Genomic DNA, 15,596 nt, shown 5'->3' with positions numbered 1-15,596 from the left:
TAAAGCTGCATTTCAGATTTTTTATACAGCAATTAATCAAACCTATTCTTGCAAATGAACAGCTTCCTGAGATATTTTTACACGTTGGCTAGGCTTTTTTTTTTTAATTTTTGATAACCATTTTCATCAGTAATTCATTACTTTTTCCCTTGGGAGGAGGCAATTGGCTGGATTTCTAATATTGAGACAGACATGGCTTTAGGGCACATGCAGATTCATTCTCCATCTCACTCAGAGAGAATCCAATCGATCTTGGACATGTTGGAGCGACTGTACACAAAAGGCAGGGTCAGTCAGCACATGCATACAAAGGCCGATGCTTCAGGGACATACTGAAGGACATACATAATGCACACACATCACTGGAGCGGCACAAAAGCAAGGCACATCAGACCTACAGGTTTTGGCCTTGTCAGTGTCAGCAGGTCTGGTTTTTTACACCAGGCTAGTTCTGCCTCTTGTCTTTCTTTCTTTCTTTCTAATGGCAGGAGCTGCCAGGAAAGGAGAAATTCACTGCCCTTTTTTTTTTTCCCCTTGCAGCTCTAGCAGCAGAAGCAGACCCAGGAGAAACAAGGTCCTGGTACTTTTTTTAACTGGTCTGTTGCCCAGCCATGCACAAAGCTCTGAGCAATGATTTATGTTATGCAGGTGTTCTCCTAGGTGTGGGGGAAACTTTTTTCCCCTTGCAGTAAAATTGGAGAAATAGCCCACCTCTGCAAACCCAGAAGGCCCTTCCTGCAGCAGAAGTTCTCAGCAGTGCCCACACGGTGGAGCTCCCCCCTTAGAAATGAAGCTCAGCTGCCTGGCCTGGTGGTCACCTCCTCACGGGGTGACCCTGCAAAGCCCACGGTCACGAAGCAGGAGACAGCAAAGGGACAGTGTGGGACTCTCCACTGCACGGAGCAGTCGTGCCATGGCATGGCACAGACAGCAGGCCTGACTTCTGCCTCTGCCGACGATCTGCTGTGTGACATTTGCTTAATCAGCTCTTGTCTCTATTAACTGTCAACTTTAGGGAGGGTTATGCAGGGTTTCCTCTAAGTTCGGCAGTGCCCAGCTAGCCAGGGACTGGACTTCAGTGGCGGCTGCAATGTAACTGTATCGCAAATATGTTAACCCCCAGTTGTCAATAGCGATATTATATGCTCTGAGGAGGACAGGGGGACAGATTTTTTAAAAAATGTATTTCAAAGTAAGTATTTAAGAAGAAAGTTATGGATAGTTGTTTTGATCCAAGAATTTGAAAGAGAATTACACAAGAAAATGTTTCCAGATGTTGCAGGGTCTCTGGGGGTCACAGCATCGCAGCATCTGTCCAGTTACATTTTACCGTCTCTAGGGACAGATATTCCACCACCTCTCTCAGCTACTGCAACAGTGCTTACCCACCCTTACATTAATTTTTTTTTCCTTTCATCTAACTGGAATTTTCATGGTGCAACTTGCGACCCTTGCCTCTTGCTGTGCAAAAGCCTTGGGAAGAGACTGGCTCTGTCTTCGCTGGATCATCTTCAGCCACAGTCAAGCACTGTTGTACTGCTGAGCCCCAGCGAGCTCCTCACGTACAGAGATCAGGGCCTGGTTCATCAATTCTAGCGCTTCACTGATGTAAAACTCCTGTCAGCGTCCAGGGTCAGGATGTCAATCTCTTGTCTTCAGAGAGCTCCTACCTGAAGGACTTGCATTTCTCATTTGGCTTCCCCTCATAAATAAATCACCTCTTAGACCCAGGACTTCAAAGTGATTATTAACAACACACTCTTGCCCTTGTACTCCAGCATTGTGGGTGGCTTCAGTCAGTGTTTTGATGTATGCAGTCAAGAGGTTCATGGGGCTGCACACTGCAAACACTAACCACCCTCTCAGCCAGCAAGAGAGGTCATTGTCATCAGCCAGTCCTTGTTCCTGGTCACGGAGGAGTTTTCAGTTCAAAGAGTGCCTTTTTTTTTTTTTTTTTTTTTTTGATCTGCGTCAATAAGTCAGGTTTGGCAGCCTGGTAATGGCTCAGAAGCCAGCAGCAGCTGGAAGAGATGACACATAATGCAACAGGCAGCCGCATTCTTCTGGGAAATCAAAGCATTTTCCCAGTGATGGTGCTGTCTTGATGGAGGCAGAAAATTCATTTGAACACCTAACCACTACCCCCCACACACATCACAGAGAAGCAAAATGTGCAGAAGCTTGGCAATCCTGCCATACACATGGCAGTGCGGTGGTTTTGCATACAGCCGTGCTGACTGGCTTCCAAATCACTGCTTCCAGAGGTCGCCACTGGCCTGCCAGCAGTAGGGGCAATTGTGCCAGCCAGTTTCAAAGCTCTTTGTGTCCCTGCTGTCATCTGAATCATCAGTCCAGGACGTGTTCACATTCACAAATGTCTTTCTGAAATGTTCCCTTCCGTGGGAGGCCAACGCTCAGTGTTTTTGTACAGGGTACATCACTTTCCATAGGTAAGAGCTCTGTATTTTTCCAGGTGACAAGTGCAAGAGAGCATCTTTTCCTCAAGATGGGCACACTTTGGGTGCCCCTCCTGGTGACTGAACAGCTGACAGGTCACCACGATCTACTAATAACAGCAGTAGGACAAGCCATGGCGCTGCTGTTTCACGCTGTGCCGTGAAACACTTAAATCTGTTCAACTCAGCAGTTCCCATCCTCTTCCTCAGCTGCTGCCACCACTGCAGCTTCCCCTCTGCGACTCACTGAGCCCAAAGCTCTGCCCCCTGGTGCCCCGCGATGGCTGGGGTGCCTCAGAAACCTAAAGCAGACTTGGACGTAGCCCAAAACCAGGCCTGGAGGCTGCAGGCCTCGCTCCACCATACTGCCGAGCCCTCCCTCCCTGCGTGCCGTGGTGGCCGGAGGGGCCCGAAGGCCTCGAGGCGGGGCGGGGCGCACACGACACACCCGGAGGACAATTTCTCCCAAGAGCAGCTCTCCGCCGGCCCAGCTCCGTGAACCGGCCTCACCGGAGGGGGCTGGCCGGGCGGAGGGATGGCGGCCCCTTCCCCTCAGGCCGATGAGCCCCTCCCCGGGGGAGCCCGAGCGCGGGGCCGGGCCGGGGCCGGGGCCGGGGCGACACCGCCAGCGCCGCGGTCGCGCCGCTCTCAAGATGGCGGCAGGAGCGAGCTGGCCCCGCCCCCGCGGGTCTCCGTCCCCATGGCAACGCGGCGCGAGCGGAGGGGGCGGGGCTCCGCCGGGCTCTCGGGTGCTTCCGGACCGTCCCCGGCGGTGACGTGTCGGCGGGCTGACAGCGCCGGGCGGCAGGTGGCGGCGGGGGCCGCGCGCCAGGCGGCCACTTCCGGTGAGCCACGGGACCCCCGCACACATACACCCACCCACCCCCGCCCCTCAGGGCCGCGCCCCCGCGGTTGCCCCGGCGACGGTTTCTGTGGGGAAGGGGCTGGGGGTCGTGCTCCACCCCCCCGGGCCCTGTCAGGGAGACTCCCCCCAAAACGGCCAGGCCAGTGCCCGGTGCGCCCCCCCCCCCCCCCCCCGGGTCTGTGGGCTGGGGCTGAGGCCTCGGGCCGCCGGGAGACCCCGCCGTCAGGGCCCAACGCCGAGCTTCCCATGCCAGGCCCTCGCCCCGCGGCCCCCGGGCCCAGCCCGGTGAGAGGGTGGCAGGTGGCGGAGACCTCGCACCACGCAGCGGCAAAGGGCTGTGCCTGACGTGCGAGGCCGCTGCCAGGAGGGACGCGGCATGGCGAGCTGTCGGCGAAGCCCTCGCCTGTTGGCGGCCAGTGGGGTTGGATGTGGCGGTAACCGCCTCGGGAGGTTGCTGCCGCGGTGCGGGCAGCATCACCGTGCCTTTGGTGCTGCCAAAGGATGAGCAAAACCAAAACATGTCTGCTAATTAAATAGAAAATGAAACAGGGGCTTGTGCATGGGGAAATAATGAGGCTTTTTGTGAAAATGACTTGCGAAAAGCTTTGCGTAGCCTCCCGAGATAGGAGACGAGCATCAAAAAGTGGCATAACTTGCTATGAAGTCAAGAACAAGATGGAGATGTTTAATAGATGCAGGAGATAAAACTGTAAATATCTTCAGCAGCCATGGTGCAGGCAGAGCATGTGAAGAAGCGGCTTCCAGAAAGGACCACGTTTTCTTCTGTGCTTTGGAATACTGCACGTGTGTGGGTTTTGAAACATGCAGCATTCAGACTCGAGGACTTTCTCCTGTCTTATTCAGAGCAGAGAATCAGAGACACTTAACGTGTTTTTCATCTTTGATATAAGAACAGAGACCACGATGTGACATTCAAAAAAAAGAAAGAAGGGGATCAACAAGGGTGACGGGTTGATTCTCTGCAGCTTATTGGGTTTATTCTTGGGGTTTATTCTGTTCTTTCTTCCCAGGGCGTTTGGAATAAGCAGTTTCAGGCGAACAGGCTTCACTTAACCAAAACAATGTTTGCAGATTTGGACTATGATATTGAAGAAGATAAACTGTGAGTGTTTTGTTTGTCTTTTCCTGTTTTTTGCTAAGAATAGAAATAGTCTTTGCAGCCAAGACCTAATGGGAGTGGATAAATTTACCTGCTCCTGATGCTGTGTGCTGAAGAGTCAGGCTTGCTGTTCAGTCCTGATTTCTTGCTCCCTCTGGGGACTGGGGATGAGGCATCACTGTGCTGGTGAGCAAAGGAGAACGCTTTCTGGTGCTGTGCAATTACTACCCTGCATTTCTGATTGCAAAGCAGTGCTGACAAATCTGTAAATTAGTGACCTTAGCCAGAGAAAAGAATATTTATAATGGAGTAAAGATAATAAGAGGCAAGAAGAAGTGGAGAGAAACTCTAGACTCCTTAGGTCTGTAAGGAGGAGAACACTGGCATTTCCCGAGTAAGTAAAAGGTTTGATGAGATTAGCAATTAATTTAACATGCAGCACTTGTCTTGCATCTCATTTATGCTGTGCAAGTTTTCCTGTCGCTCCAGCACTAAGAGCAGATTAAACACTCTCTAAAACATGATAGTGTTTCCTTAGTGCCTAGTGATGGATGAGGGTGTCTCTCCCATGCATGCAGTCTCAAAAAAGATAGCCCAGAAGGCCTTTCTGCTGGCCCATGCTGATAGACTCAATGGCAGAGATAATGTGATGAATTCAAATGTGCAGTGCCCATTATGTTTTCAGTTTGTATCACCTCAGACACCAGAGTTGTTTCATACACATGCAGCTCTGCCTACCGTGTCCAGTTATTCATTCCCTCTTTCTCATTCTAGGGGGATCCCCACTGTACCTGGGACAGTGACCCTGAAGAAGGACTCTCAGAACCTGATTGGGATCAGCATTGGGGGAGGAGCACAGTACTGCCCCTGTCTCTACATTGTCCAGGTGGGCACTCGGGGAAGAAGAATAAACCATCTTTGTAAAACAGTGTTGGCCTGAGAGATGGAAAGCGTGGAGAGTCCTATGCTATTTGTTTTTCTCAAAGTGGGAGACATCATCTCACTTTCCAGTGAGTAAGATTTCCTTACCCTAGTACCTAATAGGTGTGGAAGAATTAAATTAAGACTTCTGAAATTATCCTTCTCCTTGGAGAGCATGTTAGAATTCACAGGGGAATGGTGTGACATTCTCAACCTCAAGAAATCCTATGCTTGAGGAGGTACGTCCTGGAGGCAAGAACTTCCTGAGAGAAGATGATCAGCCCACCTCTTAGTTAGGAAAGGGGAAAAACTGCGACTTCACTGTGAACAAAATACAACCGAGTTAAATAGGAGGAATGTGATTGTCCCTTTTTTGTTCTTCAGCCTTGCATCACCTTTCTCTTCCTCTAGATTCCAGACTACCTGTGCTCTTTCTCCTCTCCGCTAGGTATTTGATAACACTCCAGCAGCCTTGGACGGCACCGTAGCAGCTGGTGATGAAATCACAGGCGTGAATGGGAAGTCTGTCAAAGGGAAGACCAAGGTGGAGGTGGCTAAGATGATACAGGTGGTAAAGGTGAGAGGTAGGAGGGGGCCACTGGAGCTTCTGGGTCATCATTTACGGTTTATTGTCCATTGGTAAAGGAAGCCACTGCTACTTGCTTCCAGCACAGCAGTTTTGGATTTGCTCTTTCTACAGGGAGAAGTGACGATTCACTACAACAAGCTTCAGGCCGACCCAAAGCAGGGCAAGTCTTTGGATATTGGTAAGACTGGTTTCTTTCACACTAGAGTGTTAAAGTGACATGGAGGGGTGAAAGATTTATCCCAGCTAAAAGCAAAGTAAAATTCTGGTTCCGTTCTTCCTCTTAACTCAGTCATTTTCATATGGATACTGTCAAAGAGAATTACAGGTTTAAAAAAAACCCTTCCCTGACTTCTTGAAATAGTCTTGAAAGTTAAATTGAGGCTTGACTGTTGTTGTGGGAGGCTTTCTTTTCTGTGCTGTGTTTAGCACGGATGATGAAACTCAACTAGATAATTAATTTATTTATTTTTAATACATGTAAGTTATGCTGATCTATTGAGAGTTTCAGCCGTACACAGAAATGCATCTGTCAAAAAACACTGGTTGCAGTTTCTCAGCTTGGAGAACAGTGATGAAATACCTATCTACACTGAGTTTTGTACAACCATAAATTTTATAGGAGTGGGGGGAGGCTTTATTTCTAAAATAAAGTGTGTGTTTTGACCTAAGCCTACACAGCTGTCTCCATTACATGGTCTACCTTTCTCACCTTCCTAAAAAAATCTATCTATTCTTTTTGCTTTCTTTTCTTTTCATGGTGATTAAGGTGATAATGAATTGACAGGGGTTCAGGACTGAGCTGGATTTCTGGGGAAACAGAAATACAGTGAGAATATGGTATTTTCCAGAGATGCTGAACACTGTGGCTCCAGCTGAGTTCTTGGGCAGGCACTTGGCACCCCTGCAAGTTTGCCTCTAAATAAATGTAGCTGAATCATCTGATTGCAAAGAAGGCATAATTGTTTCTAGTAATTTGCAGGGTATGACCACCAAAGACAGAAATGAATTCCATCAAAGGGTGACAAAAGGGTTTAACTAAGATCCAAAAGATGAAAGTAAGCAAAGGGATAACTTTGAGCATTAAAACCTATTTGTCTTGCTTTCAGCCTTGTCTCCTGACTTCAGTCGAAGTAATACAGCAAGTAGCAGAAGCAAAGTTTAGTTCCAAATATCATGATAGGTAGCTTATAGCAAAGTGATTTATTGGAATAGTCTTCCAAAAGAAGGGCTGGAGCTCTATTGATTGAAGTATATAGGATGTGAGAGCAGAACAGACAGAAAATAGAAGATGTGCCATGTATGGCTGGACTGAACATCTAGTTTCTATGGTATTCTTTTTCTGCTTACTACCTCAAGAGTGAGTCAAGTTCAGAATGGCCCGTTTATTCAATGCCTGAGAAAGTGGTAAAGTATGCTAGTGTGCTTCTCATGCCCGTAGAAATGACCCTGATCCTGGTTTGCAACTCTCTTTTGGCCTTTAGTATTGAAGAAGGTAAAGCATCGACTGGTAGAGAACATGAGCTCAGGGACAGCGGATGCCCTGGGGTTAAGCCGAGCCATACTTTGCAATGGTAAGTATTGTCCAGGAGGACATTTTCTTAAGGGAACACTTAACCCTCTAGTGCTTACCAGGTTTTTATAGTTACTTGCATGTTCCACATTATTCTTTCATAATTCTTTCCTTCTGCTATACCTCACTGTTGTGATTGCTTCTGTCCTTCCTGAGTGATATATCCTGTCATTGAGGCCATTTAAATGTTAGCTAAGGTCAAATTAATTTAAAGTGGGGACCCACTTAGTGAATAGGTGATAGGTGATAGGTGATAACGCCGCACTGTAAAACTAGTTGGCAGTTATTTTAAAAGTTTCCCGTGTTGAACCAGGGGGCAGGCTTCAGAGGTGAGAGAAATTTGAACCAAAAATATGAAACTGGTGTTTTTCCAGTCAGTCAAGTCTTAACCATGTCCTGTTGTAATTCTGTGTTCTGATTCTTGTTTCCTTTTAGATGGACTAGTGAAGAGATTAGAGGAGCTGGAGAGAACTGCAGAGTTATACAAAGGTAAACTGTGTCTTCCATCAGACACCAGATGGGAGAGAAGGATGCCTCCGTTATGTTTCAGTGAAATGACTTAAATGTTTTTTCTGGCTTCCATCACAGGGTTGACAGAGCACACCAAGAGTCTTCTCAGGGCTTTCTTTGAGCTATCCCAGACACACAGAGGTAAAGAATCTTGAGAGAAGGAAGCAGAAATCTTTGACCTCCAGTTTCAGGAGTTTTAGTCAGTACTTAGATGCGCGATTCCCTCACTCAAAGACAACTAAGTGTTGCAGAAATGAGCTGGGAAGGGCTGCTCTCCTGGCATTAGCGATCACGGTGCTAACACAGGCCCTATCTTTCACATGAGACATTGAAGAAATGCCCTGCCAACCTCTGGGCTTAAGGGAATATGTAGCATCATTCCCCAGCTAATTGCAAGGTTATGGGAAGGAGTTGTAACATTGGAGGCAAGATTCTTCTCCAGGGTCAACCTCTTCTTTCATCTGTTTGTATTTATTACCCTCATCCAGCATTTGGAGACGTTTTCTCTGTCATTGGAGTGCGGGAGCCACAACCAGCTGCCAGTGAAGCCTTTGTGAAATTTGCTGATGCCCATCGCAACATTGAGAAGTTTGGGATTCACCTTCTGAAAACAATTAAGCCGGTAAAGAATTTAACCGTAGGAGTAAAGGGTCTGGAGAAGAGGGGAATCTAGAAAGACAGAAGCATGTCTTTGATGGTGTGGTCTTATAAATCATTCATTGTGGGAAGAACTGTCTTTGTCTGCTTTCCTTCAGGGAACTCTGTTCATAAAGAACCTAAGAAGTAATGTGGTGAATGTAACAATCTTTTCCCTTTGACTTTTGCACATGAGTATATTCCTCTCCTTTTCTTTTGGGGATGAGGGGGTATTTTGATCCGTGTAGTCCCTAGAGCCCTTTCCCTGATATTGGTACCCATAATTAAAAGATATCACTAAATTTAAAAGAGTTTAAATAAGCAGACCAGGAACAGTTTAAGGATTTCAATCAATATATTTGAGTGAGAGTCTCCAGGGCATCTGTCCACTTAGTTTAGCAAAGAGAGGATTAAATGTTGATTTGGGCACCACTTTCAATGCCATGTTGGATGGACAACATGAGTAATGGGCCTTTGAATCAGGGAGAGCGGTTTCCAGGACCAATTGAAAATGAAACAAGATGAGTCAAAAGAAGATGAATTCAGACTAGAAGTGAGGCATGCATTTCTAACACTGGAACCACTTGCCAGTGACAGTAATGGATGCTCTAACCATGGCAATTCTGAGTCAAGATTAAACATTTTCTTTCAAATATGCTCTAGTTCAAAAAAGAGTTAACTTGAGGCAGTCTCATGACCTGTGCTGGTTAGAAGGTTGCATTTGATGAATTGTAGTCATGCTTTTTGGTCTTACATTCAGCAACAGGATGTTTCCCTTGCAGATGCTTACTGACTTGAATACGTATCTGAATAAAGCCATTCCTGACACAAGGCTGACTATCAAAAAATACCTGGATGTCAAGTTTGAATATTTGGTGAGCCGCTTGCTTTTGTTTTTTTTTTTTTTTTAGTGCTGGTTGAAATTAAGTTTCATAGAATCATAGCCTGAAAGTTACATATAGCCTATACGATCACATATCCATCCTTCCACAATCCATGCGGGAATGCATTATTTTTTCCAATTCTTTGTCTACTGCCAGATTACTCAGATTCAGACACCTGCTTCTAACCTAATAATTCTCACTGGTAAGAAAGATCTCCCAGAATCCAGATAACTTATTTTCTACATGACCGAATTAATTTCCTAATTTATTTCTAAAGAGTTCCTATGCAACTTATGCTCTTGAACTCCCCTAAATAGCTCTCTAGTCCATATTTTTCAGGTAGTTTTGGGTAGTCAGTCTTTAGCCAAAGTAAACAACTGTCAAGTCATATTTGCTTTCATTTAGACCATGCCTTTTTTTTCCTCCTCCATTACACTCACCCATTGTTTTCTACACCCAAAAAGGGTAGGGTTGTTAAGTGCATCTGTTCTATAACTGTAGGAATCTATTTCCTTTTACCAGTTGAGAGAAGTATTCAGAGCTGCAGCGCTAAGGCAAGTGAATATGTCAGCATCTCTTCCCACATCAATCCTTCCCACAATTAATCTTTTTTTTTCCTCTTTACTTATTCCCTCCTCATACTTTTCTGGTACTGTGTTTTCCCAAACAGTAGATGAACACAGGATTTTTCTTCTACTGGGTTGTACTTATCTGAAGTATTTGTTCCTGTAATATAAACATTAAACGCCTTCTCTCTCCCCCACCATTTCCTCTCCATATCTTTCTCTAAATAGATTTTCTTTCCACCTGGGATGTTTAATATACTCTGATCCCGCTGTGCTTTCCCCAGTGTCCCTAGCTGCAGCACTGAAGGAAGGCTTGAAATGGTACAACCCTGTGGCTGTGGGTGATGGTGAAATTGCTTCTAATTCTTAATATTTCCTTCTTGTTTTGCCCTTTTTTTTTTTTTTTAATCCTGCAAAGTCTTACTGCCTGAAAGTCAAAGAGATGGATGATGAAGAGTACAGCTGCATTGTGAGTACCAGTACTGTGGCAATGACAACTGCATGCTCTGTTTCTGCAGCTTCCCTATGCATACTGCCTAGTAATTGCAAAAGCGCTCCTGTGCCTGTGTGCACCCAAACTAGTGAATACATCCTAAGAATTACACACATTTGTTGTTAACATATTGGAAATTGGAGATCCTTAAATGCTACCTAGGAAACACTGCCAATAACTGTCATGAATCACTGGTGCTGTGGAATAGTAGAGGGACCAGACATCTCCTCTGCAGCTTCTTTGCTCGGTGGTTGCCTGTCTCAGTGTTTAAGTAATATTAGCTTGTGTAAGGAGGATTAAGGTGTTATCTTCACAGATTCCATTTGTGTGTAGTGTGCAGCTTATCATTAATTCTGACTTGTTTCTGAGAAATGGAGGTTTAGCTTCTCTAGCAAAACGCATGTGAAAGCTGCATTTGTAGTTGAGGAAAACTGATTAAAGGATCTCTCTTAACAATAGGGGTTTTCCTAAAAATAGGTAATTTAAAATCAGAATACTTTAAAAAAAACTGGCAACATTCTCCAGTAATAGTTTGCTGTCTGGTTTAGAGTTTTACAACTAATCCTTAACAGCTCTGTTTAAGATAGCTAAAGTTGTCCCCTGCATGCCCAGTTTCCCTGCATAAAAGTAAGATCTTGTTTTATCCTAGGTATTGATCTCAGAGCAGGGATTGAATTTTTTGAATGCCCAATTCCCAGTGCCAGGAAGAACTAAAACTTCCTAACACAGCATTTAATTCTATCTTTCCTGCTAAATGGGAAGGAAAGAATCCCAGTCTTGCCCAGCAGAGTAACATCTTTGGGTTTTGGCGCACGCAGCATGCATTACCAAGCCATAGTCCGTAACGCTGATTTTTATGTATGTTATGTTTACAGGTGCAAGAGAAGAATTCTGTTTTGCTGACAGATCTAACCCTTTTCTCTCAAAACTGTATTGTGGGACAACGTATAGGTCCCTCCCTACTGGTTTCCAGCGTTGTGCCCGGATAGTTGTAGATACCACAGGGTTCCCTATGTAGATGTACAATATGTTACACAATCCATATAGGGCGAAGCTTGCAGAGGAGGGCAGAAATTTTTGTGTGATTGATATAAATTAATATATCCCTCAGACCCTAAACTTGTTTGTTCATGGTGCCTGTCTTAACAGTTCAGATAAAAAGCCAGTCCACTTCTCCATGCTAGGTTGAAAGTTGCCTGTCCTTCTGTCTTTGCTTAGTAGTGATGCTTTACTTTACCGTGGTTGGCGTGTATTTGGCCTTCAAAATGGCCCCACTGACTGCCAGTTTGTTGACGTGGCTCAGTGTTCCTAATGTTTCATGCTTCCTGACTGCAGTTCCAGTGAGCTTGAGAGGGCTGTAATAACCCAAGGTCATTGTGAGTCTGCATCGGTAGGCAAACTCTGTGTACAAGCACTGTTGTGGGAGTCTCTAAAACAGCGCCGTGTTTTTGGCAGGCTCTGGGTGAACCCCTCTACCGGGTCAGCACTGGGAACTATGAATACCGCCTTATCCTACGTTGCCGGCAGGAGGCTCGCACACGCTTTGCCAAGATGAGGAAGGACGTGCTAGAGAAAATAGAGCTCCTGGACCAGAAACATGGTGAGTACCACTGCTGTGTCCAGCACCTGAAAGGCTCAGGCAGACATGGCTTTGGCCTTCATGCTCCTCCTTTGACTCAGCTCAGAAATCTTTGCTGAAGAACCCGTCTGCGGCTGTGCCCGTGACATCCACCCTCAGAGGCCAAAAGGGATTAATGCGTAGGAGGCTGTAACTAATACTGGCGAGGGAGGCTTGGTCACAGCCTTCATGCTCTGCTTGCGAAGGGGGTTTTCACCTGATTTGTTCCCAACTTGTCTCCACTACAGTGCAAGACATCGTGTTCCAGCTCCAGCGTTTTGTCTCCACGATGTCCAAGTACTACGACGACTGCTATGCCGTGCTCAGAGATGCGGATGTCTTTCCCATTGAGGTGGACCTTGCCCGCACTACTCTCAACTATGGGCAGAAGGACACATACACGGATGGGGCAGAAGAAGAAGAAGGAGGAAGTGAGAGAGAGGGTAGCGGGAAAGAGGACGCAAATGGTGAAAAGCTCATTGATGATGCCTGAGCGTGCCCGCATGGCTGGAAGAAAGACTTTGCAGACTCTTACAAAAACATGTATTTCACATGGCAATTCATCCTCTGTGACTTTCTGTGTATGTCCAGCCTGGGATTCCTCCTCTGCTTCGGGTGGGGGTGGCTGGTTGGATTGGGACCAACCTCTGCTTTCCTCTCTCTTCCCTTGCTTGTTTGCCTGGATATTCCTTTTTCCTCCAGAGACTTCTGCCCAACTTGGGTACTGAGGTGTGGGGAGGAAAATCCCCTACCACACCGCCGTGTGACTCTGTGTACAGACAGGACACTGCTGGGTGTGGGATGCACCACTCTGCATTGGCACATGGAAGCCAATTAAACATCTGGAGATGGTTATGAATGGCAAGAACAGGCCCTTCTGTCCTCCCCTTGTGCTATGGGAAAGTGTTAGCACCAGCATTGTTTTCTTCACCCCACTGCTCACTGTCTTCAAGCTTCCCATTCTCTGGCCTGTTTTAAGCTTCCTCTGTCTCTTCCATCTGTCCCCACGGGCTGCAGCACTGATTTTTGTAGGATGATCACTCCCACCGCCGCATCTCTCTGTGCCACTGTTTTTAAGAAATAGGAGCAAGTCCGAACTGATGCCTAGAACTGGTGGTGGCACATGTGATCTGATCACCCCCCCCATCCAAGGGGCTGGGGGAAGCTCTCAAAGCAGGGGCTGGTGGAATCAGTTGCCTGGCATGCTGAGCTGCTCCAGCCCTGCTGCAAAGATTTGGAAGTCTCTTCCCCTGGCTACCATCCTCTTCATAGTCCCTGAGCTCCTGCACAGCTGGCACTGTCTGCACACTCCGTAGCTACACCCCAGGGCTAGAATCCTGCAGGATGTGGCTCAGCCCTTCCCTGTGGGAAGGAGGAACCTGGCTCAGGAAGGAGCCCTCCTACTCAGCAGAGATGCTGAGGTGAACGTACTTGTCTGAGGCAGACAGGTTCCTGGGAATAACAGCAAAGCTGCATGCATTTCCTTTCCATCATTCTCCTCTCTTGCGGCTCCTTGCGATGGACAATAACCAAATGTGCTTCTTGAGGATGCGCAGCCAGTCCTGCATGCTCTTTCCTTGTGCAGGTGCCAGGAGGAGCCACCTTAGAACGGCAAAGGAGATATTCCATCCTTAAACTAGAGAGGAGAGACAGGAAGCCTTATGGAGAGTGGAAGACATGGCCTGTAGGCAGAGACTTTGAGATGTTGAGTGCCATGCATGAATAGCATACCACCCCCTGCTCTCCTCTCTGCGCAACCTTTTTGTGCTGCCTCTGGGCCAGCCAGAAGCAGTAGCTAACATCCCATTTCCCAGCACAAGGGAAGGAGGGAAAGGAAAACCGAGGTAAGTGAGGCTGCTTCTTTCCTCCTTCCTTTTCTCTTCTCCCTCCACCCTTGTGGGCTGATCCCAGATGCAGATGGGATCACTTTCTCATTTAGCAGGCAGCACAGCTGCCAGGAGTGGTGTGCTTCTCGGAGGCAAGGGTTTTGACTTCTCTGTCATTACAGTCTAGCAGTAGTGAGAGAAGTTATGTAAGGGCATTAATTTATGATGGAGATGTTTATTTTGTTTTTTCTCTTTGATTTGTTTTTGGAGTTTTGTCATCTCTGTGGGTGCCTGGAAGAAAGCCATCCATGGTCAAGCTGCTCTGGAAGATTTAAATGGACTCTGATATACTGACTGTTGTCTCTAATAAAGAAAAATGTGACATTTCCTTTCCTGTCCTTCATGGGTTTTCTTTAGAGATTTATTTGCCCATCCTCCGTTGGTTTTAATCTTAAAATATAATGATGGGAAGATGGGTGTCATGTGCTGGCCGTTTTTTTTTCTTGCTCATACTGGTGGCTAATCTCTGTGCCAAGCTGCGGTGGTCACTGCAGCACAGGTTTCCAGAGGAGGAGGTTTATAAATGCTGTAGCAAGGCCAGTCCTCCATGTAATACCAGCTTCTCTGCATCTTGGCTTCCCAGGGGAACACCAGCCTTGTAAAGCCACCAGTTGCCTCAGTGCTGCTTGGTGGCATCCTTGAACCCCTCCAGGGCCAGCTTCTCCACAGAGTTCAGCTGTTGCATCACAAGCTTGAGCTGATGCTTAAGTCCCTGATCCTCTTTCAGAGCTGTTTGTTGGGCCAAAATACGGAGCAGTTAAGAAAATGCTTCAGCGGAGCCTGCCTGAAAGCCAACAACGCAAAGTGGAAGGCAGCGTAGCCAGGTTTTTTTGCAACCTGACTGGTGGAGAGGAAGGAGGAGGTCTGGGTATCTTACAGCCCCGTCTGTAGCAAGATCTTGTACCCTAAGGGCTTTTATGTGCTTTTGTGAAAAGATTTAAGAGCGGGAGGCTTAGTGGGAAATGTTGAGTGGTGACAAGGAAACAGAGGGGACCTTGTTCTAGTGACCTGCCTGGTGCTGACAAGAGCAGTTGTTTTCATGCTGTGGACCTTGGACCTCTGGGAAGTTGTGAGCTGCTTCTTGGAGGGGGTATTGGTGAATAAGGAAAACCCGGCCTGGGGAACAGGGGGTTGGGGTTGCTGGGGAAAGAGCTGCGGAGCAACTTGGTCGAGCAGAGCAGAAACAGTGATCTTACCTTGTGGGGAGGGGAGAACAAGCTTGCAGAGCAGTGAATGAATGCCTACAGGGTTCCATCACCCGTGCTGCTGCTTCACATCCTCCCAGAGCTTTGCATCTGGGGTTTGTCATGGTGCTTAGTCTGATTTGGGATGTTTCTAAGTGGCTTTGAATAGGAAAAAGCCCAAAGTCATCGCTGTGATTGGCTCACCGTCGGAGCTAACGACGGTGCTGTTAGCCATGGTGGGACAGGGCGCAGCCTCCTGGGGTTTACCTTCTCCCCTCCAATTTCCCATTCTTATGTC

The 15,596-nt window shown here is 47.0% G+C and overlaps 1 protein-coding gene across 2 annotated transcripts; it reads left to right on the top strand.

Moving 5' to 3' along the window:
• Positions 1-3,155: 3,155 nt before the first annotated feature.
• Positions 3,156-14,441, top strand: PICK1 (protein interacting with PRKCA 1). Of its 2 annotated transcripts, XR_012775593.1 has the most exons (14): positions 3,156-3,301; positions 4,353-4,444; positions 5,216-5,327; positions 5,811-5,939; positions 6,063-6,129; positions 7,433-7,522; positions 7,957-8,010; positions 8,110-8,172; positions 8,520-8,653; positions 9,450-9,542; positions 10,536-10,586; positions 12,066-12,210; positions 12,477-14,072; positions 14,325-14,441. XR_012775593.1 is itself a non-coding variant. In XM_075500869.1 (13 exons), exons 2-13 carry the CDS (start codon positions 4,404-4,406, stop codon positions 12,719-12,721), a joined length of 1,224 nt encoding a protein of 407 aa, XP_075356984.1. In that variant the 5' UTR covers positions 3,156-3,301; positions 4,353-4,403; the 3' UTR covers positions 12,722-14,441. The 2 variants fall into 2 exon arrangements, 1 of the variants encoding a protein (XP_075356984.1); XM_075500869.1 differs by having other exon boundaries at positions 12,477-14,441.
• The last annotated feature ends 1,155 nt before the right edge of the window (positions 14,442-15,596 follow it).

This window comes from Mycteria americana, chromosome 1 (assembly GCF_035582795.1).
Source record: "Mycteria americana isolate JAX WOST 10 ecotype Jacksonville Zoo and Gardens chromosome 1, USCA_MyAme_1.0, whole genome shotgun sequence".
NCBI classification, from domain to species: Eukaryota; Metazoa; Chordata; class Aves; order Ciconiiformes; family Ciconiidae; genus Mycteria; species Mycteria americana.
This window is presented reverse-complemented; position numbering and strand designations above follow the sequence as displayed.

Bases quoted from the DNA above. Each gene is read 5' to 3' on its own strand.
- PICK1 (XM_075500869.1), top strand. From the start codon at position 4,404: ATGTTTGCAGATTTGGACTATGATATTGAAGAAGATAAACT. The intron at 5,328-5,810 runs GTGGGCACTCGG...CCTCTCCGCTAG, and splicing joins CCTGTCTCTACATTGTCCAG to GTATTTGATAACACTCCAGC. The intron at 9,543-10,535 runs GTGAGCCGCTTG...AATCCTGCAAAG, and splicing joins ATGTCAAGTTTGAATATTTG to TCTTACTGCCTGAAAGTCAA.